The sequence below is a fragment of the Dicentrarchus labrax genome, unplaced genomic scaffold, assembly GCF_905237075.1.
Source record: "Dicentrarchus labrax unplaced genomic scaffold, dlabrax2021, whole genome shotgun sequence".
Classification (NCBI taxonomy): domain Eukaryota; kingdom Metazoa; phylum Chordata; class Actinopteri; family Moronidae; genus Dicentrarchus; species Dicentrarchus labrax.
Window position 1 is genome coordinate 554,195 of NW_026136716.1, and position 27,587 is coordinate 581,781.

General features: G+C 41.7%; 1 protein-coding gene across 1 annotated transcript; it reads right to left on the reverse strand.

The window, feature by feature from the left end:
* Nucleotides 1–594: 594 nt before the first annotated feature.
* On the reverse strand, nt 595–27,043 carry LOC127378798 (uncharacterized). Its single transcript, XM_051428061.1, is given in 22 exon segments — nt 595–2,098; nt 2,789–2,847; nt 4,329–4,408; nt 5,033–5,267; nt 5,887–6,075; nt 6,191–6,401; nt 8,319–8,538; nt 8,630–10,422; nt 10,701–10,935; nt 11,028–11,089; nt 11,279–11,532; nt 13,573–13,593; nt 13,944–14,002; nt 16,043–16,204; nt 16,302–20,043; nt 20,045–20,258; nt 21,398–21,444; nt 22,742–22,774; nt 23,674–23,702; nt 24,004–24,170; nt 25,068–25,277; nt 26,795–27,043. Coding segments are annotated over 21 exon segments (8,031 nt in total). The 5' UTR covers nt 26,829–27,043; the 3' UTR covers nt 595–2,098; nt 2,789–2,813.
* Between the last annotated feature and the right edge of the window lie 544 nt (nt 27,044–27,587).

The window sequence follows — 27,587 nt, forward strand, 5'->3', positions numbered from 1 at the left end:
AATAAAATTTAAACATTTCAACTACAGCAACAAGAGAAAGAAGTACTTCCTGTGACCTCGGCCACATACCTGAAATCCTCTCGTTGTTCAAACCTTTATTTACACACCTCCGCTGTCATCAGGTCGTCACTGCGATGAGTTGGATTGACAGGTGGAGAATCCCTCAAAAGAGCTGCGTTTGTTTAACTCAGTCATGTCGTATCCGAATGTCACACAAGAGAAAACCAGTAGAAACCTTCCAGGGAATTAGACGTTTACCCAGCATGCATCTCTCTGGTGAGTGAAGATGCCATAATGGTGCGTTGACAAGTGCGCGAGTGACTATCCGCCCTTTAATCTGGTTTATCACGGCGGCATGACCCCAAATGAACAGATTTTAACAGCTTTTAAAATGTTTGTTTTCTAAATGGAGTTTGGTTGATCAGCGCTATGCTAACTTAGCGAGCTCACATTTTCAGCTCTTACCAGGTGGTCTAACCTCTAAGACTCCATTTCCCATCAGCCCTGTAGCTTCCTGACACCCACTCCCCCGACTCCCTCAATACTTCTTTCTTTAATAACTGCTAAGAAATAAAATCGGGTAAATTCAGATGATACTGTAAAAAATATTGTCATTTTATTTTAGAAAAATGCGACAGTGCCAGCGCGCACGTACACATCATATTTTTGTTATTGTCTCTGCTCTATAATTACAGCATAGAAAACACGATACAAAACACACAAAGAGCCCCAGACCTGCACACACAAGACAGATATCAGTGGAATGTGACCATTACAGCTGGACCAGTGCATTCTGGGAACTGTATTACAACTTAGTGATTGGGAGGGCTTGCTAGAAAAACATCTAAACATACAACAATAAATATCAGCTGACAGTCTACTGGATAGATTCTAATACAATGCAGACGGTTGAGTTTAAGTAGAAATGTTTCAAGTAAAATGCAACAAACGAAGAAAATTCAAGTTATTTAAACCGTTTAAATGTTCAAGAGGAATTTTTATCGTCTGTCCTGTGGAAGCATTTTCATATTTCCTGGGTTTTTATACTCGGATACTTTCATTACATTTATTAAGGTTCTTTTTATTTCAGCTCGAGGGTCGCAAACAAGTTAATATTTTGCTTGAAAAAGAGAATATCTCATGCTAACTAGGTATCTTGTTCAGACCAAGTTTCAGGTCATAAAAAACAGAAACTCAGCTTCTGATTTCCAGCTTTTTGAACCTTTTTGTATCATCGGTTTCATTAACTCGGCTTAAAGGAGAGCAGTTTGCAAAGGGATCAGACTGAATGCGTTCGACCATCTCACTAATCGTCAGACAAACTAAGACTGATTGGAAACTGTGGTCAACATTTCTCTGGTTGCTGAAACCTTTCTGGTTGAGGGACCACGCGAGAATCAAAGGTAGGACTTCTTAAAAAAACAAGCACATACAAGAAGACACTGACAGGCTACACATCCGCTAACACTCCAGCATTGGTTGAGAAATGTAAACATTGGTGAGAAACGCAGACGGGTGCTGGCGTTCGGTAAGCAGCTGATCGATGGCGTTAATGATCCGGGTTGTCGTGGAAGTACAGTGACGTCAAGGGCTCTGAGATTCTACGCATCAGTTACCCAAAAATAAAGCTAACAGAGCGGCAAGGCACTGATGGGGAGGAGCGCTGGGAGCCAGAGCTGTCAGACAATCGACAACAAAACCTTCAGGTGCGAGTTTCTTTTGTACGACAGCGGTGGAGAGCAGGTTGCAAACAGAAGCCCTTGAATTCAAGCTAAAGATGAAAGCCATGAAATCCATTTGAAAGTAAAAGACAGAGGTACAGCAGTGAAAGTTAAAGAGCAGTGACTGAAGTGTTACTCCAAAAAAACAAAGACAGAACAGTATTTACATGAGGAGGTGACAGGTAAAGGTCAGAGGGACAGGCGACCTTGCAGAGGTCAAAGTTCAGTGCATGGTCGGTGAAACAGAAGAGCAGAAATTGTCCTCAGAAGGAAATAAACTCCCAGAAAGTTTCAGCGTCCCGTCACCTTTCACCTCCAACTGATGGGAAGCAGCCAGGCGACGGAAAACTCCACAAATCAAAGACGAAGGCAGGTTTCTGTAGAGGAAGACAGGAACTCAGATCAGAAAGGAGACACAACATTGTTCCTACAAGCAAAAGGCTTCAGACTACAAGAAAAACAACAGTCAGTTGGTAGAAAACAGTCTAGAAGATGATGTCTTGTCTGGTTTTGTCCTTAAGATGTTAACTGAAGTTTTTAAAGGTTTGAATGTCTCATCACAGATCAATAATACCTGTTCAGCACACAAATCCGTCCACACACTATTCAATTCTCTATTATCTGAAAACGAGGACTTAGTATCTCAAAATAACCAAGTTAAAATATTGTAAATATCTTCTGCTTTTGAAAGAAATAGAAACCTTTTTCATTCTCTCAGTAAAAGAGAAATTAAACCATTAACTCAAGGTTTTTAAGTCGAGGTTACGTTTTGAACCCGTCTTATATTTAGAAATGATTTTACTGTTCAAATAAACAACAATCGATATGAATAAAATACACTGATTCACAAACTCCTGGCAAGGCTAACGAAAACTAGCCTCCTGACGGCTGCGTCTGTCGGACAAATTTACAAGTCAAGGCATCTTGGGTAAAATAGTGTGTTTTTAATGTAAGCTGAACTCTTTTGAACTGAAGAAAGAAGATTCTGACAATCAAAGCTTGTTCACAAAGACAGAAACGTGGGATAAAACTCAGCAACCAGAAGGAAAAAGACTGGATGTTGGTACCTCGAGGTCAGCGGCTCAGGACTCGCTATGTGGTCGAGCTTCCTCTCCTCTCCAGGAATCTGCAGAACCAGAGAAAATCTGATTAGTTTGGTGGTTTCTGGCCGGCGAGTGATGTGGTCCAAAGCCTCGACGTCCAAACCACAAAAAGACCCAGAACTTAAATGTTAAAGAGCCTCGAACGTAAACAGCGGAGCGCAGAAAGGAAGGGAGATTACGGTTTGTATATTTCTGCATATTTTAGGTCAAACTGCTGTTTGTTCGTTTATTTGATGCCGTTAGTAGAGCGTCTCCAAACCTCTCTGCTATTTTTAACTGTTTCCCTTCGACTCCAAACAGCAGGTCAGGAAGGAGAATCTGTTTAAAACGAGAGTCTGTTTGGTCTAAAAGCTTCAGTCTGACTTTAAATATCTTATTAATACTTTTCTTTTACTAGTGTTCAAAGGACCAATTGAGGATTTTTCTCTTAGGTTTTTCATCACAAACTGATTTCGACACAAATGTTGTTTGTTTAATAGTGGAAGTTTTATAAATCTGTCTTTCAGGATTTAATGAAACTTAATTAAATTACCCTCCGCGCTAACAGAAGAGCTGAAAGGTCAGGAGGTGGATCAGAACTAAAGGGTGGATTCTCTGGGGAGCTGGAAAGGATCTGCTCCAACAACTTATGGATAAAATCTGAATAAATCAAAAATCTAAAAGAGAATCTGCATGTGAGAATCTGTGCATCGAGTAACAGACAGTATTTTTTTCTTATCTAGACGTCTAGGAAACAGTCGTCTAGAGTTTCAGAATAAAGGCAGATGGATGTTTAAACGTCGGTCTTTGGTACAGGTGGACAGACGGTCAGAATCCTGGCTCACCTCTCAGCTTTACACCCCCGGAGAAAGTCTATAATCCCCTGGAGGGGCAGCGAGAGACACTCTGCTCTCTAAAGGAGGAGATTATGTGATATAAAAGCCTTGTTTTGTGTTTCCTACGGAAGCCCAGTGGCGCCATGATTAATTTTTATCTTTATCTTTAACAGCGTGTATTTTATGTGCAGCCATAGTGGTCAAAACCTTTAAACAATTTTAGGCATTTTTTATTTATTTTATTTTATTATCATTATTTTCATTACAATTTATATACTAGCTATTTATAATTTGTTTTGACTGTATTTATTTAATTACATTTATTTGCGTTTGAACGTAAGGGCACCTAAATAAATACATTTTTATTATTAAACTGTGTTACTGTTTCTACTTGTTTTTCATTTATGTTTTTTTGTAGTTTTTTACTATTTCAAATGTTATTAATTATTATTTATTATATTATTATGATGTTCAATTATTACAGATTTTTAACATTTTGTCATTTGCAACAGGATTGATTGCGTCATACTAAAGACAACTAATTTATTTTTTATTCGATAGTTTATTTTATACACATTTTTACAATACCATTAAGTATTATTATTTATTTTAAAATAATTTATTTCATACAGACCTTTAATTGTGTGCTTGAAAAGTGCTGAAAAGTTATTATTAAATGAAACACTCACACTTGAGTCTGTCGCACGAAGTCTGCAAAGTGTTGATCCCTGGCACACAGCTCGATTATCCTCAGACGCTCCTGGATCTCCTGCACACAGAGGTCAGAGGTCAGAGGGAGGAAAACATGTTTATGTAACAGTTTGGCTGCGAGGTCAGAGTTGTAAACTGAGGAGGTCCTGCAGATAAAAATACTTGTGTAGTACCTCCTGCTGAGACTGAAAACAGCTCTGAGCCAAACGAATGTCACAACACTGGATTTTCTCCGTCCAAAGAGTTAAAGTAATTTTACTAAACACGTCCTGCGGTTTCAGAAACAGAAGCCAAAGCTTTCTACAGGAGGAGAAAGTAGAGTAGAGGATGCCTCGGGTAGCATGGAGCTAATGGTCCAAATAAAATATAGGAACATTGCAGATAGTAACGTTATTCTAAATGTGATTGTCAGTTATTTTACAGCGTTCAGTGTTTGTCACTGTTGGCCGACGCCCAGGAGGATGCAACAGGACGCTGACTGCAGTTCACTGAACGGCCACTGGTGCTGTTGTTAGCTACAGTTATGACAGTTACTAAAATAAAATATTTAACAAAAATAAATCTCTCTGCTGATGACAGACTGTGGTACGTAGCTGAACTCTCTGTCTGTCTTTCACACATTATGAGTTTTGATATCACTGAAGTAAAGAAAATAAACTACAAGCATGAACAGTTTTTGTACCTCTTTGGTGAGCGAGGTGTTCTGATAGATGTGTCGTATCTCGTCGCTGCCGAAGTCTTTGGAGCTGTCCGTGCTGACGGAGCTGCTGTGCTGCGGATGGTCGGGGTCACAACGGTGGTAGTACTGTGGTGTTTCGTCATCATAGCGACGGTAGTACTGGGCGGTGACTGGGTCACTCTCAAACATGGGGTTGAACTTGGTGGCGCGCTCCAGGGTCGGCACACTGTCACCCCGTCTGAAAGAGGGACAAGTTTGAACGTTTAGTTTGTCTCTTTTAACAACTTACAGTGTTTTCAGTCAACCTCCTGGTGGATGGATGCCTATTTACCTGGAATAGACCTTCTTCACAGCAGCCATTTAGACATGAAACAGTAGGGTAAAACAAAGGTGTCACCAGTGATACAAATTTCTGACTGACAGTTAGCTAATGTAGCGTTAGCTTACCTGCTCCCTTAAAGCTCGGGCGTTGTGGCATTGTCGGCAGACAGTTATTGTCCATATGTTCATGTTCATGTTCACTAGCATCCAAACGTGTTTACTGACATTTAAATCTGATGTCTAATGTGTGTAACACGAAATAGCAACTAGCTTGCAGAGTAAAGACTGGCTGTGTGTCTTAAAATTGTGCTAAATTTTCAGAGTGTCACAATTTTACACTAGTTGATTAGTTAAAAATACAACAAATGGTTGCCAGGAACATCCCTATTGATTAAAGTGGTTCCGTGGGGTAGAAAACCGGAGCCTTTCCAGTGCGCCAACATGCACAACGGCAGCAATCTGTACCACTGTATTTACCCTACTATTGGCTGCTGTGAAGAAGGTCTATTGGAATTTAGGGAGATGGTGTAGCTCACCGTAGCGGGTCCTCTGTGTCTTCCTCGTCGTACTGCTCTCGCAGCGACCTCGCCAGGAAGAAGATGATCCCGGCCGCCACCATTAGGAAACCAGCCACTGACGCGATGGCGATGCCCACTACCAGCGGCTCGGAAACGTACTCCTCGCAGTGCTCGCCGCGATACCACCAGTTCTCTCCAACCCGACACCTGCAGCAAAGGTCGTGGTTCAATACCCAGAAACACCACCAGGAATAAATATAAGTATTTAAGACTACGTTGTTCATCGTGACAATAGACCACAGCGGGTAAAACCTCCTCCAACCTGCAGATGGCGCCCTTGCCGGGGATGATGTCACATTTGCCGTCATTGAGGCAGAAGTTTGTCTGCACCTCGCAGACGCTCTGACATGGCAGTCCGTCCACGCTCAGGTATCCAGGGTCACAAACGCACTCGGCCTCGCTTGACCACCGATTCACCATACACCTGGAAAACTCGTTACATGCCTGGAACTTACAGGGATCTGCCCGGTCACCTGAGGAGGAAACCACAACAAAGAAGAAGAGAAGATGAAGAGGTTCTGGAGACAACGACGAGAACAGTAGGGAGGTGAATTGAGTATATTTACTCAAGTACTGTACTTTACTCACTCAACTGTAATTGGAGCAAATAGCAAAAAGGGGAGGGGCTTCAATAATTTTGGTCGTGTGCAAAAAGTGATCTTTAAAATGTGCTAGCTAACAGGAAAAGTGTCATTAAATCACACTTTTCATGTACTGCTGTTGTATCGTCAATATAAACTGAACAACCATCTTTCATAATGACTTAAAGGAGGACCAGGTGACTGCAGTTCCAGCACCACATCCTCTACAGATCCCAGTATGGTTGAGGTGCATGTGCAATTGAAAACGTGCCTTCAGAGCGCAGCAGAGACAAGAGGAGTAAACTGATTATTACGTCCACAGTGAGTCCTGACCGCAGTGACTCACTGCTGTAGATTAGGGTTATCAGGCTGTCAGGAGCTCTTCTGATTGGCTCAGACAGATTAAAGCGCTGCAGCTCAGCAGAGATGGACAAACTGGAGGAAATTACGGGAAACCTTATCTCATCTCAGCTGCAGAAATCATCCCCAATTCACCAGCTCAGGTGTAAATAACGTCTGTATGCTGCCTATCAAAATAAAAGCTTCCTCTGCACAGAAAGAATAAGTAGGGAACATACTGACTGATTAATTTTTCAACATTATTCCTGTATATCTTGTGGACTAAAAATATGACAAATTGGGGGCTCGTCCACATGTTTTTCCCCCGTTTGTGCTGTAACTTCTAGGTAACATTTGTGAATGTTTGGTTTTGTACCTTTTGGTATTTGGTACATATTGGTGCAGTATATTTATTTTATTTGACAGTTATTTCACAGGGATAATGCACAATAAATGTATAGTACAAAATATAGCTAAAAGCTAATATTCAACTGTAGTCCCTGGGCAGAGGTCACTGGTGTGAAGGTTATGAAGATAAAAGATAAAAGATCAGTAGTCCCTGGGCGGAGGTCAGTAACCTCAAATTTGCATTCAAAGGCAAATAAACCTGCAGATATAAAGATCCCCAGTGGGCAGAGAGTGTCTCTATCGGCTCAGACAGACGGCTGTAAACAGCAGCCATGTTGATTCAACAGAGTGAGTCAGTGTGTGTACTGCTGCTCACGTTCCTCCCAGACGGATTATCTCAGGTATTAGACTGACAGGAGTTACACTGCACACATACACAGTACTCGACTGCTGAGCATGAAAGGTCTTATAACAACTCCCAGAATACAACACTGACTGATTGGTAGTAGTGGTACTTAGATACTTCTTGTAGAAGACTAGTTCTCAAACTATGGTACCTCTAGTGGTATGTAGAGGAATGTGACACTGAAATGTTTGTTAAAAATGAAATAATTAATTAAATCATTAAGTAATTTAACAATTTAAGAATGAAAATGCTATATTTATAGTTATATTATAGTTTTTAATGTCCTGTAATATACAGTATCAATATCAGCCTGCTACATACTGACCAGTTACGAGTAAAATTTTATGGATATTGAGATAAAGATAATGGGCGGATGTCAAATGAATAGTTCAAAAACACTGCAATCGTGGCTCCAAACAGGAATTACTAGTGAACCAGTGGAACAGGACCCCTTTTCCACCAAATTAGCTCTGGCAGGGTTCCTACTCTTTTAAAGAAATAATTTTCAAGGACAGCAATAGCAATAGCAATCAGCGTTGATAGGACACCCGGCGGTTCTCACCACAGCCGATTGTGCTAAATGCTTTACTGAAGTTTTTCCACCCTGACAAGAGCAACATTTATGAGAATATAAATATCATTTTGAGTGTTAAATTCTGTTTCAGCCTTCAAAAACCTGTAAAAGTCTAACCCTACCCTACTTTATTAAGTCTTACCTGATTCGACATCCAGGGAGTACTTGTCGATGGCCAGGTTCATGGTCTGGTAGGCGGTGTTGGCGAAGTCCTCCAGGATGAGGTAGACAACATTGGTGACACCTCTGGGAACTGGCTTACCGAACCTCATCCTGCTGTTCACCACTATGCTGCCGTTCCTAAAGTTGAGAATTTCCAGGTTCTTAAAGTTGTTCAGGTTGGATTGAAGGTACGGGACCAGCTGCAAAGTGAATAAAAAAGACAAACATGAAAAATGTTACATATGAAACTAGAAGATTAAATTGTTGGGACAAGATTTTCTGAGTTCTCACCAGTTGTAGGAACCGTTGTTCCAGGGCTTTGTACTCAGCTGAGCTCTTGTTGAAGAGGTCCATGGAGAACGCCATGTTGGTTACCCTGAGCCTAAAGAAAACCGTAAGGGCCCTGCCAGGTCGGGTCGGTAATGCGATGGCATCCAGGTCTGACCCCTGAGCCCCACTGGAGAAACCACTGCTGTCACCTTCAGTTGCCACGCCACCATACTGGAAGACATCAAAGCTGACGGCGATGCTTGGCACGTCAGAAAGAATGTGCTCGAAGGATTGGATCTCGGTAGCAGGAGTGTTGTTTTCCTGAAGCGAGGAAGTAGCTGTTTGGAGAATATTGCTACCTAATTCCTTTCCCGTAGTATTCGTCAAAGTGGTACCCAAGTCTTCATCCTCTGCTGAAGTGCCTGGTGACCATTCTATGACATCTGTTGGAGCACCTTCTGTTTTGTTCAGAACCACCACGGATGGCGTCAAAAGAGAAACATCTGAAGTCGGATTAATCATTGGGTTTTCATCAACGTCTTCGTGGTTTAGGTGGTCAAGGTGAACCGGTTCCTCATCCTCCGGCGATGAATCAGACACTCGAGTGAATGGTGAGTCCTTCTCAGGTGAGAGTGCAATGCTGCTGCTGTGGTCTGAACTTACAGATGAAGTGAGGACTGGAGCATCAGTCGTTGTAGTGGCAACCATGACTTCATCCTCAAACAAATCCTCGTCTTGGATGCCAACCACCGGGGCCATTGTTATCGCAGCATCAGTGGCACCAATGTGTTGTTCCTCCAAAATCTCAACCACATAGTGGTCTTCAGTTTCTGGCAGCAGCAGTTTGGGTTTCTCTGTGTATACTTCAAGGTCTGGTGGCTCTTCAGTGATTGTATCAAAGCTGGAGTCTTTGACTGTGACTGCCTTGACTTCTACAAAGGTAGGTGCCTCTTTGGTTGAGGAGGCATCAGAATCTGGGACCACTTCAGGTGCAACAATGACTTCAAACTCCTCCTTCTCAGGTACATCTTCTTCTGATTCAGATCTAGCTGTAGCCACTGCAAGGTCTATTCCTGCTGTAGAAGTTACTTCCACCTCCTCAGTGATTTCTTGAACCTTGACTACAGAATCAGTTGGTCCTGCAAAAACAGGGGCCTCACGAGTCCAAACTTCCAGTTGAAGAGAATCTGTGACTGCTGCCACATGAGTATGTGGTTCAGTCAAGGAGTAGTCATCGTAGATGGCGGATGTCTCCACTGTTCGCACTGAAAGTTCAACAGTCAAGGTACCTTTGGGTGAGAATACAGGTGCTTCGGTGGTGGTTGAGTATCGAGGGTCTGTGCTGATGTGCGGCGTTACCAAAACCTGATCCAAGAAAGGTTCCTCAATGCCTCTGTCTGGAACTGATTCCTCAAAAGCAGGAACTACTGGAGCATTGGTGAACTCAACTTCCATCGCTATTAAATCTTCTTTCTCAGTGGTTGGCGACTCAACTCCGACTGCCTCCTCATCCTCACCTTCATCTTCAGTCTCCTCCAGATCAGGCGGTGGTAGCACCTCCAGGCTGCCATCACTCTTCTCATAGAAGCCAGTCCCATCAGAGGTAGCCGCTGGCTGCCAGGACCAAAGATCAGCTCCCTGGCCGTCTCCGGAGAAACCAGAGCCAGATCCTTCGTCAAGTGTGACCTCGGAGCCTGTTTGAGGGGGGGCAGCTGCAGAGGAGCCTCCAGGACCTACCGCATGGTCCCCTCGGTGGGTAACATCTTCTGCGGCATTACTGAGGAGGAATCCCTCATCTTCAATATTTCCATCATCTAATAAACCAGAAAAGCACAACACGGTTTAGGACCAGGAGAGTGAGAAAACCTGATAGGATGAAGTTTTAACTGGGTTCAAATCTATGAGCTGCCTCAAACTGTTATTCCACTGCTGTAACAATTGTCTGCAGTTATCTAGATAAAGAGTCTAATGAGACTTTTTCAACCTCAGATAGGATTTTATCCAAAGCACTTTTAGGATTTCTTGTTGGCTCAAATTCATGGTCAAATCATCAGTTTCTTTCTTTCTGTAGAGTTACTGAACCTTTACTCACTCCCTGGTGCTGCTGGCTCCAGGTCAAACGTCTGCTCCGGGAACTCAGCGGTGGGTGGAGGAGCCGTGCTCTCGTCAAACATGAAGACGTCGTTCTCACTCACCACCGCGCCCTGAGGGCCTTTCCACTGGTCAAACGGGTCAAACAGGAAGTCGTCTTTCTTCAGGAAAACGTCGCTGCTCTCCACCTCGTGGTTCGGAGCGTCGGGAGGCTTCTCTGCGGCGAGGACGTTACCCTGACAGGAGGACATTCAACAGCAGAATCAACAGTTTACTCTTCTTTACGTTTGTGCTTAAGTCAAAAGAAATCTCATTTAGTTTAACCCACCATGTTGTCGAAGGTGTCGGCCGGGAGGCTCGTAGGTTTTACAGCAGGTAACAAGTTCTCCGCTGCAGAAAAGAGTTGAGTTGAGAGTAGAAAAACTGGTTCTGGTTGCAAATCTTGAATAATTACTAAACCACAAATTTAAGAAATGTTTTCAAGTACTGAACAAAGTGTATTTTACTGTGTAAAGTTGCAGCAATAAGTCAGACTGCAAGACTGGAAATAAACTTTCTTTGAATTAAACATTCTCGTACTGTTCTCCAGCTGCAGCGAGTCGGGCTGCGTCTCCAAGCTGCTGTTGCTCATGAAATTGTCTTTGTGCAGAGCCTCTGTGATGTAGTTGCGGAAGTCGGTGATGGTGTAGAGGACGGTGGGCTGCTCGGCGGCGCCGGGATAATTCTTCTCCACCAGATTGTTCTGCAGAGAGATGAAGTCCAGTGTGTCGTTGGTGATGCCGCTGCTGTCGACTTCCAGAGTGATAGCGTAGTGTACCAGAACCACCAAACCCCTGAGGGAAGAAGAACAGGAAGTGTTATTACTTCAAAAATATAATTCATATTATGTTATTTTTGGAAAATCCATGAACATAAAAATATAGGGCAGCAACTTACATCACTTTCCCCACGTATACATATATATAATATATATATTTAAGCCAATGTGCAGATGAAGATCAGAAACATATTTTGTCAGCTTTACTATAACGATCACATAAGAACACAACTCAACTACATATAGAACATAGCTCAAGAGTTTATACAGTGTTTAATGAGGGAATGTTACATATTGTAGATTTAACCTGCAAATAATCAACAAGAAACCACCGCACATCCTATAATCAGTTATTTCACGTCTTTCTGACCTCCGTCTTTCACTCTGAGATAATGTTCGAGCAGCAGAAATTGAGGATTTTACGACCGTATCGACTTTCTCCACCTTCAGCTCGATGCTTCATGCCGAGATTTCTACGACTCTGCAGAGTTCAGGTGAGTTTAAGAGTCTCTCTGAGCTCACAAAGTGCATTCATCAGTGTGGTCAGAGAGTGTGGGGAGGGGATTGTTCCTGGACAGAGGGGTGGGTGGAGGTCAGCGAGCCTGTCGTAAATCTTTAACAGTAATCCTGTAGCGGCTGCAGGTGGCCGGCGAGCAGCGAGCGACTTATCCCACTTAAGAGCTGATTGACTATTGTTAAGGACATTAAGTGGAAATTAGAGCAGAGTAGCAGCAATGCTCTTATTTACTGCGACAGCCAGGTGAAAGGGGCTTTAAGAGGGGAGATGGTCGATGAGGACACAACCACAAGGTGAGGAAATCCTCCTTTGACCACTTACGTGCACATGTTTTAATCACAGGCTACTTACATCTGTGTGTGAACAGAGAGGATAGGAATATAAGAACCATGTTGATGAGACATAATTAGTCGCACATCAGTAAAGCATTGATTACACTTCTTTAAAAATGTGTAAGTTTACAAGGTTTTACCCATTTATTCTACCACCGTATTTTTAAAATACATTAATAAAATATATTAATAAAATCAGAAAATAGCAAAATAAATGTAAAATAACAAGAAAAAATACATTTGCAAATCTATAATTTTTTAGGGGACATTTACTGTTTAATAGATTTAATATTAAACAGTAAAAAAATTACTTGTTCTGTAATTTTAGATTTCACAACAGAAATGTTAAAATGTTTTTTATTAGTGTATAAGCATTAAAAAAGCTTCTTTTTAAAGATTTTATGTCAAATTAAAGCAAAAAAAATTATTTTAATTATTGAAAATTACTGTATTTTTACGAGTCAGTTACAGTATGTTTTTGGAATATTACTGTTTTTTTAACAGCTTTGCTTTCGGTTTTGAGCGCACTGTGCGCCATTAAAAATAATGCACTTGTGCAAAAAGATGCAGCTGCCACCCCTCTAGTGTTAAAAGCATTTAAAGTGTTTAAGGAGAATTAGCTGTTAGCAGCTCCTGTTAGCAGTATACTCATGGATGCACAGACAACTGTCACTGGATTACTGATTTCCTGAAGACAAACGAAAACTTGATGATTCTTAGACAGGTTCTGCAGCTATATGTGTAAGTGAAATGATCCTAACCCACAGGTAGATTTGATTGCCTTGAGTTACGATAACAGTTTCGAACGATCAATAATTGACTCAATTTAAGAGAATTATGTTTTACAGTGAACTGAATATCAGAACCCTACACTGCAAAAATATCTTAACTAGTTGGTGGGAAGATCTGCCCAGAACACAACTTGTTCTGCCTTATCCCAAACATGACAGCTGAATTTCCCATCAGGCCCAGCTCACTGAAGGGGACGGCGGACTCTGTAGTAAAGTCACGGGTCAATGGGACGGGTGTATCGGACCGTTTCAGAGCTCTCTGGGTGACGGTGAAGGAGCTTGACAAGCCTCAACACAAAGAACAAAACTGAAGCATCCAAAAAGTCGTCCAGCTTACAGGAACTGCAGAGCTCCATATAAATAAAGGTTCCTGTAGTGATAAAACTGTATGAGAGTAACCAAAGAGTCAAACTTACCGCTCCAGGTCCTTCTGTGGCCTGAAAACAGAAAGAAAACATCACATAAACACATAAAATCAAACCAAATGAAGGTCTCATTATCTATTTCACATGTATTTAAACATCTTAAGTCTCTTAAAAATGAAAGATCCCTTTCTGGAATTTTGTCTCAGATAAAGGTTCTCCTACAGCATTAATAGCTTGTTAGCAGTCAGGTGAAACTGACATGGAGGACAGGAAGTGGAAAGCAGGAGGGATTTCTACTGAATTCAAAGACTGAAGTCGTTATGAACAACTCTTGGATAAAAGTTCCTTGTGGCTTCTCGGTTTGATCAATTTGAGTGTTTGTGATTGGATGTAGAAAATCACATCCTTGGAACAAACCTGACCTGAACTCAACGATGTAGACGTTCTTGAAACCCGGCAACCTCTCGAAGGCGTCTTCAATCTGGAAGTTAAAGAAAGGAAAGAAAGAAAGTTTCGTCTTTGTTTCTGTGATTCTGTAATGACCATTTTTATAAATCTGGGCTGAGCTTTATGCACTTTCCTCCTTATCTGTCGCTCTCTGCGTAGACTACAAGCTGCTTGTTGAGATGTCATCTAATTTGCATAATTAAACAATGAACTGATGAAACAAAAGGATTTCTTTTAACCATAATCCCGGGTGGCTCCTAATTAATATAAACTGTTGTAGTCCCTCTGTAGCACTGTACTGGTTAGACTGCTATATGTGAACATGTATGTAGATAACAAAGAAGTGTTAGCTCAGTGCCTAACTAAAAATGCTAAAGTGTTAACTTGGACCCTCGTTCAAACAAGCTTACATGCTAAAGTATTAATAGTATTGCAAAATAACAGAACTGATATATCGAACCATAATTCTGACCTGATACTCAAAACATAAAAATCAGTGGCAACCCTGCTGTTAAATGTGGACACTTACGTGGATATACTTATATCTAGTACACTAGGTAGAGTTAGCTATCCAGATGGTCTGATAACTGATTAAATAATGTTTATGATGATGCATGCATGTAAAAACAGTCCGTTAAATAAAGACATGATTATAATAAAGTCATTTAGTTTTGTCTCAGTTGTTGAAATCTGCTGCTCAAGTCTTTTATTTGGAATAAAACTCAACATTTTTGGGTGCTGATGGCCCGTGGCTGCACTCTTCTGCCTCTACTCTCTTTGTGTGCTGCACTGGAACTCCTGCTGTTTCTATTAGCCCCGTTATCCACTTCATATTCCCTCATTAATGACCCCGACCCCGACATTCAAACCATAAACTGGCTTCCCGCGTCACTAATGGTGGAGCGGAGCCTGAAAAACTCCCGGCGGTGCGGGAATACACCGGCACTCTGCTTTCCTGGCACAGATTGTTTTTCCACCGACTCCAAGTGAGTCACTGCTCGTATTCTGTACGTTGTCTGAAGTTTTCCAGCTCTGTTTCTGCCTCAGCGGGTCGTATAGTCGAAAGCTGGCAGGGCAAAGCAAACTGAGCTTTAAAGCGTGAAGATCCTTAATGCGCGAAAAACAGGCGAGGCCTTTAAACCGGAGCCCAACTCCTGAGTCTGCAGTTTATAGGAAACCACAAGCAAGTCAATTTGGTAATGAGTGTGCATCCTGGACGTCAGAGAGGAGAAATGACAGAGAGGAGTGAAGAAAAGAAGGAGGAGGAGGTCTGATAGACCAGCCACTGCTCACTGTATCATCCTTTTCTCCAAAATAAGATGATAACAACTGGAATATATTAACTCCTCTGTAGAGTGATAATAATCATCTGTGTCTCTCCTGGAGGTCTTTGGCTCTGATGCTACATGCTAATGTAGCTTGAGTGTTAAGATTAGTTCCTTACTGTTGAAATTTTCAAAAATATATTAATTTGCCCTTGGTCCATACTACCTAAAATATATATACAACGCTAATATATAGCTTGAAGTAGCGGCAGTAGCTCTTGGCTTGGGAATTGGAGGGTCGCCGGTTCAAGTCCCACAGACCACAAAAAATATGGAGTGTGGACTGGTAGCTGGAGAGGTGCCAGTTTCACCTCCTGTGCACTGCCGAGTTGCCCTTGACCAAGGCAACCTAACCCCAAAACCTGCTCATGGGGCGCTGTTAACATTGCAGCCCCATCACTCCACCATCTCTCTCCCCTTTGCATGTCCACAAGTGCATGTGTGTGTATAAAAAAAAAAAAAAGAGTGAAAAGAACAATTTCCCCTAGGGGATCAATAAAGTATATCTTCTTCTTCTTAAGTCTTACTTAACATAGTGTATGCTAAAAAAGTAAGTTTGAAGCTTTACTCAACGTAATGTATGCCTAGCTTGAGGCCTTACTTAATATTATTTATGCTATAGTGTTAGCCTAATATTTTTTTTATGCATTCCCTTAAAATCATCAGTACGTTTACAGCAGTTTCCTCAACATTAACACAGAAAACTGCATCACGTTCATGAAGTAGAGACCTGGTAAAAACCATCTCACCCTGCGTGTGAAGTGTCTGGCTAGCTGCTGGTAGTTGAAGCTGCTCGGGTCTCTCAGAGCGTCGTTGTAGGTTTCTGCTCTCAGTTTAATGCTCAGCTCCACCACCTGGTCCTTCAGGAGCCTCGGGGGCAACAGCAAAGTGTCGTCTATCTCGTTACCAATCTGAGTGCGGGAACAGTTTGGTACATCTTATCAGTGGTGGGACTCAAAATTGTCACTTAATAACCAGGAATTTTATAAGTAATCCATATGTGCTTACCGAGTTCTCTTCCTCTTCCTCAAACCCAAAGCCGTTGTTTCCAAGTAAGTTCTCATCTATGTCATAAGGCCTCTCCGTTAGATCGGGGAAGTTACCGTTGTTGTACTCCACCACGTACTTGGTCGTGACTTCCAAAGAGGCACCTGGGGTGGGTTCCTCAGTGGCATCTACTGCGGTACCTTGCGTACTCTCTGCAGTAACTTTTACAACAGTTTCAGTACTGTCCGTCACGATTTCCTCTGCATTTTCTGCTGAAACATCGGGGGAGGTACCCTCAACTTCCTCTGGGACCTGGACACTGTCCTCACTCTTGACAACATCTTTTTCAGGTGAAACCTCTTCCGCTTCAGTGGTTCCTCCCCTTGTGGTAGTCCCTGGATGGGCAGGAGTCACAACCTCTGGTGATGTTTCACTTGGAGCCTCTGGGACAATTTCTTTCCCGATTTCAGGGAGGTGTTTGGAGTCTTCACTTGTAGGCTCAATCACCTGTGTAGTAGTCTTGGTGCTTTCCGGTTGTACTAACTCAGCGTCTCTTGGAAGTTCCAGTGTTAACTCTGGTCCAGGTGTTTTCTCCACTTCAGTCTCAGGCAATAAACCCTCTGTATCTTCTGGTACAACAACAATAACTGGAGTGATCTCTTCATCAGACTCTGGTGAGGTTACATCAAGAGTCTCTGGGACTGCTTCCTCTGCAACTTCTGGTTCAGATCCTTCTGCTTCTGGTTTGGCAACACCATCTTCTTCCTCCATTATCTCCTCCGAGTCCTCAGAAGTTGGTTCTTTTCCATCCTCCATTGGTTCCCCTACAGCTGTTTCTTGTGTTTTATCTATTGATGTTATGTCAAGATCTGCAACTTCTTTTATGAGTTCTCCTGTATGTTCTGTGTCTTTGCTAGTTCCTTCTACTGGTTCAAATTCTTGTGGTGGTACTCCTGTAGGTTCTGTCTCTTTCCTAGTTCCTTCTACAGGTTCAATTTCCTGTGGTGGTACTCCGGTAGGTTCCGTCTCTTTGCTAGTTCCTTCTACTGCTTCAATTTCTTGTGGTGGTGCTCCTGTAGGTTCTGTCTCTTTGCTAGTTTCTTCTACTCGTTCAATTTCTTGTGCTGGTGCTCCTGTAGGTTCTGTCTCTTTGCTAGTTTCTTCTACTCGTTTAATTTCTTGTGCTGGTGCTCCTGTAGGTTCTGTCTCTATGCTAGTTCCTTCTACAGGTTCCACTTCTTGTGGTGGTGCTCCTGTAGGTTCTGTCTCTTTGCTAGTTTCTTCTACTGGTTCAATTTCTTGTGGTGGTGCTCCTGTAGGTTCTCTCTCTTTGCTAGTTCCTTCTACTGGTTCAGATTCTTGTGGTGGTACTCCTGTAGGTTCTGTGTCTTTGCTAGTTCCCTCTACAGGTCCAAATTCTTGTGGTGGTACTCCTGTTGGTTCTGTCTCTTCGCTAGTTCCCTCTACAGGTTTCACTTCTTGTGCTGGTACTCTTGTAGGTTCTGTGTCTTTGCTAGTTCCCTCTACAGGTCCAAATTCTTGTGGTGGTACTCCTGTAGGTTCTGTCTCTTCGCTAGTTCCCTCTACAGGTTTCACTTCTTGTGCTGGTACTCTTGTAGGTTCTGTCTCTTTGCTAGTTCCTTCTACAGGTTCCACTTCTTGTGCTGGTACTCTTGTAGGTTCTGTTGTGTCTGCAGTTTCTTCTACTGGTTCCACTTCTTGTGCTGGTGCTCCTGTAGGTTTTGTTTCTTTGCTAATTCCTTCTACAGGTTCCACTTCTTGTGCTGGTATTCTTGTAGGTTCTGTTGTGTCTGCAGTTTCTTCTACTGGTTCCACTTCTTGTGCTGGTGCTCCTGTAGGTTCTGTCTCTTCAGCAGTTTCTTCTATGGGTTCCACTTCTTGTGCTGGTGCTCCTGTAGGTTCTGTCTCTTTGCTAGTTCCTTCTACTGGTTCCACTTCTTGTGCTGGTGCTCCTGTAGGTTCTGTCTTTTCAGCAGTTTCTTCTACAGGTTCCATTTCTTGTGCTGATGTTCCTGAAGGATCTGTGTCTTTGTTAGTTTCTTCCACAGGTTCTACTTCTTGTGCAGGTGCTCCTGTAGGTTCTGTCTCTTCAGCAGCTTCTTTTACAAGTTCTACTTCTTGTGCTTGTGCTACTGTAGGTTCTGTTGTGTCTGCAGTTTCTTCTACCAGTTCTGCTTCTTTTGTGGCCCCTCCTGTCGGCTCTAGTATTTCTACAGGTTCTGGATCTTGTGCGGTTTCAGTTACATCTGCTCCTTCTTCTTCTGCAGGTTCTATAGGTGCCACAGGTGTTTCTTCTCCACCTTCAATTGGTTCTAATGTAGTCTCAGTTGTTCCCTCTGTTTCTTTTGTAGTGTCATCAGCTGTCTTCAGTGGCTGTTCTTCAATGATTGCTGTTCCTGTTGCAGCCTCAACTGGTTCTTCTTCTGCTGTGTTGGTTGTGACATGTACCGGAGCTTCTGCTGTACCCTCCGATAGTATTTCCTCTGCTGTTTCTAATATTTTTCCTTCGGCAGTAGAATCTTCTGTTTCCACTGCTAGTTCTTTTTGTGCTTTTTCATCAACAGTCTCAATTAGCTCTTTTACATCTGTCTCTGTTATTATCACCTCAGCGGACTCCACTTCAACAGCAGATTCTGTCATTTTATCTTCAATAACAACTGAAGCTTCCTGATTATTGACTTTTACCTCTTCCTCTGGCTTTTCTGTTGCCTCTAGTACTATTTCTTCCTCCTCGGTTGCCTCCATCTTGCCCACTGTAGTAATTGGTGGTGAAAAATTCTTGTCATCTTGTAAGATCGGTACGACTGGCTCAGAAGTAACCTCTGCCATTATTGTAGGTTTATCTAATGGCGCTTTTCCCTCGCCAATGTCTCTACTAACTTCAACGTCGGTTGTGGTCAGAATAGATACCTGGGAAGGAACCTCGGTTTCTATGTCCAAGACAGATTCTTTTTCTGGAGTCACATTTATAAATATTTCAGCTTCTCCTTCTTCTTCTGGATCTGTTATTATAAATACAGTTGGCATTGCATCTGTGGTGACTACAGATTCATCTCGGATAACTTCTACAGCGTCTGAAGGATGTTCTGCAGGTGGTTTCTTTATGTCACTTTCAGATTCCTCAGCATCGATTCCTGTGTCATCGATTGGCTCTGGTAAATCCTCAGTGTGTTCCTCTACAATGTCACTGACATCCAAAGAATTGTCTGGAATTTCTTCAACTTCTGGGCCCTCAGTGACCTTGACAGTCATCTCCGGGATTTGCCCTGCCACAGTTTCTGACGGAGCCTCAGCAGCAGGCTCCGGAGATACTGCTTGCCCCAGTTCCTCCAGCGTGACAGCTTCTGTATCAGGTATTATAGTGGGCTTTGCAAGGACCACAACAGTAGCTTCAGTGATGACCTCTGCAGCGGCAACCTCTGAGGGCGGCTCCTCACCTTGCGGGCTAACTTCTTGAATCATGTCAGAAACAGGTGCATCCACATCTTCAGGAATGATCTGAAGGATCTTGTCATTGTCCACTACAGCCTCCTCTTCTCTTGTATCCGGGACAATTTTGTCTTCCCCCTCTTCCTCAACAATCCCATCAAAGGGCTCATGGGTAACAGCGTCAGCAACCTCTGTGGCAACCTCCACAGTGTCCTCTGCAATGTTCTCAACATCTACTTCTTTAGATTTCAAGGGAACGTCTGCATCAGTAATGACTAAAAGTGGACTCTCTGAAGTAATGCCGCCTCCAGCAGTCTCCTGGACATCTTCGGTGTCCTCTGGCATGGCGGAAACCGCAGGCTCGGGAGGTAAAATCCACAGGAATCTCAGTCAAGGGTGCTGTAGCGTCTTGAACCGACCCTTTGGTTGCAGAAGGTGGAGGGGTCCAAGCAGTAACCTCAAAGCCTGGTGGAAGGTCATCTTCGTCCTCTGTGATTGTCTCTGAACTGATGATGATGGCATCTTCCCCTGTAAAATAATGATTATATGAAATAATCAGGATGTTGGAAAGTAAATTCATATCTATCCATATCTCAACTGTGAACTATACAGCTGTATGTTAGTTAACAGGACTTGTTCAACTGGAAATCTGCCATAGCATCCCCAAGGAGAAAGAAACCTTCAGGTTGGCCCAACTCATCTTTCTTTTACAACACACAGAGCGAACTGTAAAGATGCAGAGTGTCGCAAACTGTTTAAAGTGTCCAAAGAATGCTCCCAAAACCTGAACAATAGCAGAATATCCCACATGTTGTAATCGGAAAATATAAAAAAATATCCAAACTGTTTACATGACCCTTATCAAATGCAGAATAATTGTTACATTGGGAATAACAGTGGAAAATTAGAGTGCATGTAAACGTAGTCAGTGTGTCGTGGGGCATACGGCTTTCAGGCCCATGTTGGCACAAGTACAACCCGCTACAAAGCCAGCACTTCCACCCCAGCTCCGTCCACAGAACAACCCCTTGTAGCTATGATCTCACTAACCCTGATACTTGTCCTCCAGTACCTCAGTCACATCGACATCTCTGGCCCTCTATCCAGCCTCCCTCCATTGACCAGACTGCTGCCCGTAAATAGGCTTACAGTTCTATTCTGAGAGAAGAGCGTGTGACGGGAATCAGCCTGCTGCACCCACTCCTCCCTCACATAAGACAGATTGGGGTGTAAGGTGAGGGACTGCAGCTGACAGCAGACTTTTAAACTTGTACAGACATTTAGGTTTGTACAATTGTTGCTCTTTTACCACCAATTATGGGGTCATGAAAGAAAGACTGAATTGGTCACAAAGAGGTCACCAAGAGGTCATCCATAAGACAATAACCGTCTGTTGTCAGATAATATCCCTTAATAAACTACAAGTACCTCAAGTTTATTTTTACAGGAATGTTTACAATGAACCTCAGAACCTCGGTCAACTTCCTCCTTCCCTGTACTTAGATATGCTAAGCTTATCTATGTTGAAACACAAGATAACCACATTTTGAAGATGGTAAAAGAGGCATATATATAGTCAGATTTTAAGTTAAGAAATGTTTGCAAAATGCTAGCTAACTAGCTAGCGACTCTAAAAATGATTCAGAGTGAGCTTCATGTGTGTTTACCTGGTAGAGTCACTGATTGTCCAGTCTGGATGGTTGTTGTTTCAGAGCTGCAGGAGAGGCAGAGAGACAAGGGAACATTTAGCAAACAACAGAAACATCTGACAGACTGAGGAAGTTTACTGTTTATCTTTCAATAATGTTCTCTGTGATGGGGATTTTCTCATTGTAAAGAATTATTTATGTCTCAGTGTGAATCAGTGTGAGTAAGCAATGAGTGAACGAGTTGTAGCGTAGCGTAGGGATGAGGGTCAAAGGATGTGAAGTTTATGCTCCTGAGTGCCTTCTCTCTGCTTTCCTACAGTGCAAACAGTGTGCAACACTAGCTAACTTACTTTGTTAGATGGCGTTGCGGTGGGCCGGCTGGATAACGTTATTCAGCACTAACTTGAGCTTGCTTGCTCGCTAACGTTATCGCCATCAAAATACTATCTGAGTGGATATGTTAGTTGGCTAACATTAGCTTGCAAAATTACGGGAACAGCATTCTGACTGCAGTTCACTTAACAGCCACTGGTGTCACTATTAACCGTGGTTTAATGAGAGTTACATATAGATTTAGATTATAGTTTCCAAATAAACCCTAAAATGCGTCAACAGGAAGCAGAAAACCTCTGTTTTTACAGGACAGCAGTGATGATTAATGTAGTAAATCGATTATATTTAAGCCTAAAAAGTCCAAACTGCTGTCTGAGAGAACAGCTTTAAAACAACATCAGTAAAATCAGCTTGTAGAACTTTTTACAGTTTTTAAAGGGGAATTTGCACATATTGTAAGATTTATTTTATGTTCCTGCAGCACAGTTCAGGGACTGTTTCTCCTCTCAAAACAAAAACAAAATTCTGATCAAAGAAGCTCAGAAAAGTTGCCCCAAAATAAAGTTTATATTCTCAGATTTGGGCACAGGAACTCGCACATTCACCGCCGATCACAAACAAAACATCTGCAAATCTTTAAAATAGCTGGCATTCCCCTTTACATTCATTAAAACGCAGCACAGCTGGGTCAAGGCATTTTTACAGTGAGAATTAACGAAAACCACACGACTGTAAAAAGTGCAACAAGGCAACAACAACACTCGAGTTTGGCTCCTCGTCGTCTGTTTGGAGTCATTAAAACTCTTAAAGTACTCTAGTTTTAGTAGTATAATGTAGTTCTAAATACATGTACGTACAGGTAGTTATATCTACTATATCTGTAAAATATACTGGCCATATCCAGCAAAAAAACCCCAGATGTAATCAGATTTTTGTTTAAGTGTAAAACCATAAACTGTATATTGTCTGTTTCTGGTTTCTGATTCCAGGCCTTGTTTGGTAGTTGGTGTTCTGTGTTTGCAGGCCTACCTGCATGGAGGAGGGCCTGAGGTGATGGGCTCACTGCAGCAGGTGATGAAACACAGCACAGGTGTCAATACACAGAGACTGTCAGTCTACAGCTCTCATCTATAAGAGTCATTACTGCAAAAACCTTTTAACGAGCCACTCGTTCGGTTGCGTGTCTGAGTCCCGTTAAAGCGTGTGAAACTTTAAAGAGACTTAACAATAATTATTTGATTTTAAAACCCTTTAAAGGGTGTTAGTCTACCTGCCAGCAATATGAGCCTGGAAAAACATATTTACTTTATATTTAAATTACTGATTGTCTGTTAAAACATGTAGTGAGTAATCTAATAATCTAATTGAAGTATCACAATATTCAAGTAATTTGAACACCAAATATGCAAATACAGATGAGATACAACACATATCAATAAGAAGTACTGATCTAAGTGTATTCCATAAGACGATAGTGCAGTGTAACCTTAAAGAAAAAACGGAAGGGTTTTAAACATAGAAATGTGACCTCTGCCCTGTATCTATAGAAAGAAAAACTAATGTATTTTGTGAAACCAGAAATGTTGAGTACCAAAGTTTTCTGTTAGAAAGGTACAGTATGGGTCCCCAGCATTCAGAAACTGACAGATGACAGATGCTAACTTTTATTCATTCATTGTTTGGCAATTAACATAATACACTGACCCTGCATTTTAGAATCAAGAAAGCTCAATGTCATCGATGTTCAGACGTACAGATTATAGTTTAAGAAAACTGGAAGAAGGCAAATTCTTGGCAGAGTTTGATTTCACACATTTTAAGAGAAGATGACTCAGATACTTGACACGTCACTAAATGACCGTTAAATAAATATTTTTAGCATTTTTTAAAACAGGTTCATGAACACCAGCACAAGAACACCAGAACATGTGACTTTCTAACAAATGCAGTTTTAAACTGACCTGTTCATCGCAGCAGCCATGGCAACTCTCTGAAAGACAGAAACACATCTTGAGCGAAGAAAACTCTCAGTTTATAAGAACAAAAAGATGACAGACAAATGGACGACTACAAAAAATACATATAATTTATATGTATAAGTATAATTAATTTCTATGGTCTAAGGTATTGTATTTGTATATATGTATATTATTTTGTATTAAATTACCATGTATGTTGTAGTTTTTCTAAAATACTAAACACAGAACCACAAGAACTCAAAGGAGACTACAGTTAGCGTTCTCACACTGGACGAATGCTACACTTTAAAATAAAAACAACGGTGCACTCACACTCCTGATTAGAGTGGTGTGTTCCGTCGATTGGCTGAAGAAGCTGCCGATGTCCATGACGCTGACGGAGCTGTCCATGCAACGACCAACCCAGTCCTGGTACTCATCCCGCTCCGGCAGCCGGTCCCAGAAGATCTTAAAGGCTTCCCACACCGTCTCCTGACACACTTAAACCCAAATAAACATGTTACGAACAATTAAAATGAGCACCAGATATTAGGTCATCATATTCCCTTAAAGAGAAGTACAGGTGATTTTTGTGTGTTTTTTTCTTCTCAAAATTGTGTTCATTTGGATCTAAAAGTTTGGTTCAGGAAATTTTCTCACCCCTTTCTAATAGAGATATAATAGGAAAGACAAGGTGAGTTGGCTTACATCCGATCTATCAAACAGAACTTTTGTCTGTCACCATAGGACACCATAACTGAGGTCTGGCTGATTATTTTACTAACAAACTGAAGGCCGGAAATAGCGTAAAGTTTAGAGATAGATAATGACTGGAACACATATTACAACCACCACTTCTAAGACATGAAGGGAATTCTGCTGGAAAATTGGATTTGTTTCTTCAGCAGTTACATAAACTTCAAAGATGATGTAGAAAGAGGGCAAATCGTTTGTTGTAGAGCACCCAGTTGATTTGGAAATGTCAGAAAATAACTGTCTTAACAAATGGTTTGTGAAGTGCTTACTATGATTTGTACAGTAATTTTGTATTTTCTAAAAGAGCAATGATGGAAAGTGACAGATATTTGACCAATGGTAAGTCAAAAAAATTAAAAAACTGCCACAAAAAACCAAAAGCTTGTACTACTAAATTACTTGTTAAGACGGTCATGTTTTTGCAGTGAATCTGGCTCTGTGTGACCTCTGACCTCTCTGGTATCGGCTGCCTTTAATGACGGCAGACTTGGAGTTTAACTCGGAAGCAGTCTGGATAAGAGCTTCAGAGAAACGCCTAAAGTGTTAAATGGAAAAAAAGTTAATTTGGGCACATCCGAAACCGACAGACCCGGCGAGCTAAATGGCAGGGGGGGGGGGCAAAACCAGAAACAGCAACATACCTCTGAGGTGGAAGTAGCTGAGGTGGTTGGCAATGGCCTGGTCAAACGTCTCCTGGGTGCAGAGTTTGACTCCGCTGGGAAACAAGATATTCCTTTTTTTTCGAGTTAGAGCGACGTGTCGTCTGTATAGAAGCTGATCTGAGTCCACCGACAGCTCGCCCAAATACCCGCCACGCTCCTCTGAATCCACAATCCAGTCCTGAGTGGCATCTATGGGCATCAGAAACCAATAAGTACATTATATATTTCCATTTTCTGCTACTTTATACTTTTTGTAAGATAAATTTCTGTATTTTTTTACATCAAAAATAATAATAAGCTCATAAAATACAACACATTAATACAAACCTTAATGCTTTTTGAGTTGAGTTGTAGTTGTTAACAGCACCACTAGGGCTGTTGATCAATTTCTCAATTCATCGATTAATTGTTTTGTCTTGAAAATGTCCATAAATAGTGAAAGAAGAGCCGAAGGAGATGTCTTCAAAAACAACCATATTTTCAGATTAAAGAAGCAGGAACCAGTGGACTTACTTTTACTTCCTTAGCACAGAAACAGCCGATAGAAACGTCCTTCAGAGAAACCAAGAGAGTACTTTTATACTTTGGGTACATTTCAGAGCCTTTACTTTTACACAAAGAATCAGTACTTGAGTATCTAGTATCTGTACTTCTATTGGAGTAAATCAAGTGTGTACTTTTGCCACCTCTAGTGAAACCATAATAATCCTGGACGTCATCAACAACCTGTAGAAAATGACACGCCTACTTTTGTTCCCAAGGAAAATCTGAACTTTTTGGGTTTATTTTTGGTTGGAATGCTCCCAACGGTTCAAAACTAGCTGCTTGAACCAGAACCAAGAACCTGTCGGTGGTAAAGATCTAAAGCAGTTATTGAAAGGAGTTTAGTTTAGTCTCTTTGGTGCAGCTTCAGTAAACTGACAATTGAAAATTTGATAATGAAATCATCGTTTTGAATCATTTTAATACAGAAATCCCCAAATAAATTGGTTCCGGCTTCTTTAAGCTAAAAATATGTCGGTTCCTTTAATCTTCTGTGATTTTAAACTAGATATTTGGGTTTTTGACTGTTGGTCGGACATTTCAAGACATCACAAAAAAATTTTCAATAAAAATTTAAGTTGAAAATCCATGAATAGAAAATATATTTGTTTATCAGAACGTTGTTTGCGCCTCTCTCGGATTGATCTGGTGACCTGCTGGATGTAGATCTTTGATTGTCTGCACGAATCCGATTGGACCCAAACCAACCTGTCGGGCTCAAGCTGCTGCCGTAGGTCAGGCTTTGACAGAATGAGATTTATTTTTTAATATATATTTTATATTTAACTAATAATGCCTGTGACTGTAATTAATGAGTGAATTTATTTATTCGTTTTTAATGAAAATAATTTGTACACATTATTATACAATGTCTTTTACTTTAGCTTGTATCAATTATTTATGTGTATGTATGTATGTTCAGGCTCGGTTCGGGTTTGCACAAAATCCTTTCAGGTTTGGGTTAGTCCACGGGTTCTCCTATGTTGGGAACCAGTGGACTAACCTGTATATAAAGTGGTTTAAACTTAACATTGATGACTGATTAACATTCTAATAATGTCACACAGAGTCAGCACAAGGTGTACAGTTACTGCTGATACTTGAACTACATGGATCTGACTCTCTTGTATCTGTTAATAAAGTTACAGCAGCGTTATACACACCTGTTTCCGTGTAGATGTGTCCCGACAGCAGCATTGCGCCGAGAGCCCACAGTGCCAACCTCCCGCACTTTCCTGCCATTTCTCAAAAAAGTCTTAACGTCCGGCCCCGGACTCACTGCTTCTCACTTCCTCCTCCTCAGCTCATCAGCAGCTGCTTTCTCGCAGTCGTCCATCCACCAGAGCGCATGGTCAGAATAAAACTGGCTATAACGGGCGCTGTCCAGAGCTCGGGACGTTCCTGACGTGGCGTCGCCGGGCTGCTCGTTGCTCTCAGGTGAGCAGATGGGACTTTACTGCTGGGGGAGATTTTTTTCTCTTTGCTCTAATCCTATTTGTTAAGCTGCTGGAGTGGATGACTGTCAGAGCGGCGGTGCACCGGTGCAGCAGGTCAGCGTTGCTTAAAGGAAATCAAACAAACAGGCTGATTGTGTCGACACTCAGGACCCGAGTTTATACGACAGTTCAGCCTCAAAAAGTTAAACTGTGAGAAAGTTTAGGTAGGATAGAAGTGTTTCTACAAAGGTTAACTTCCCATGAGTCAACAGTGTAAGTGATGCTTTTAACTTCCAATAAATGGTAAAACTGATGAATCTACAAATCATCTTTCATGTTTTAAAATCTTTAAAGTGAAAAGCAGAATAATTAATTAGCAGTAAACATATTCAGCCTTTATAATCAGTAAGTAAAGCTGTAATAAACAGTTAATAACACTCTATAATGTAGTTGTATACTCTATAATATCTATACAACTGTATCTATTACAAAGCAGCTGTATAATAATAAAATAAGTCTT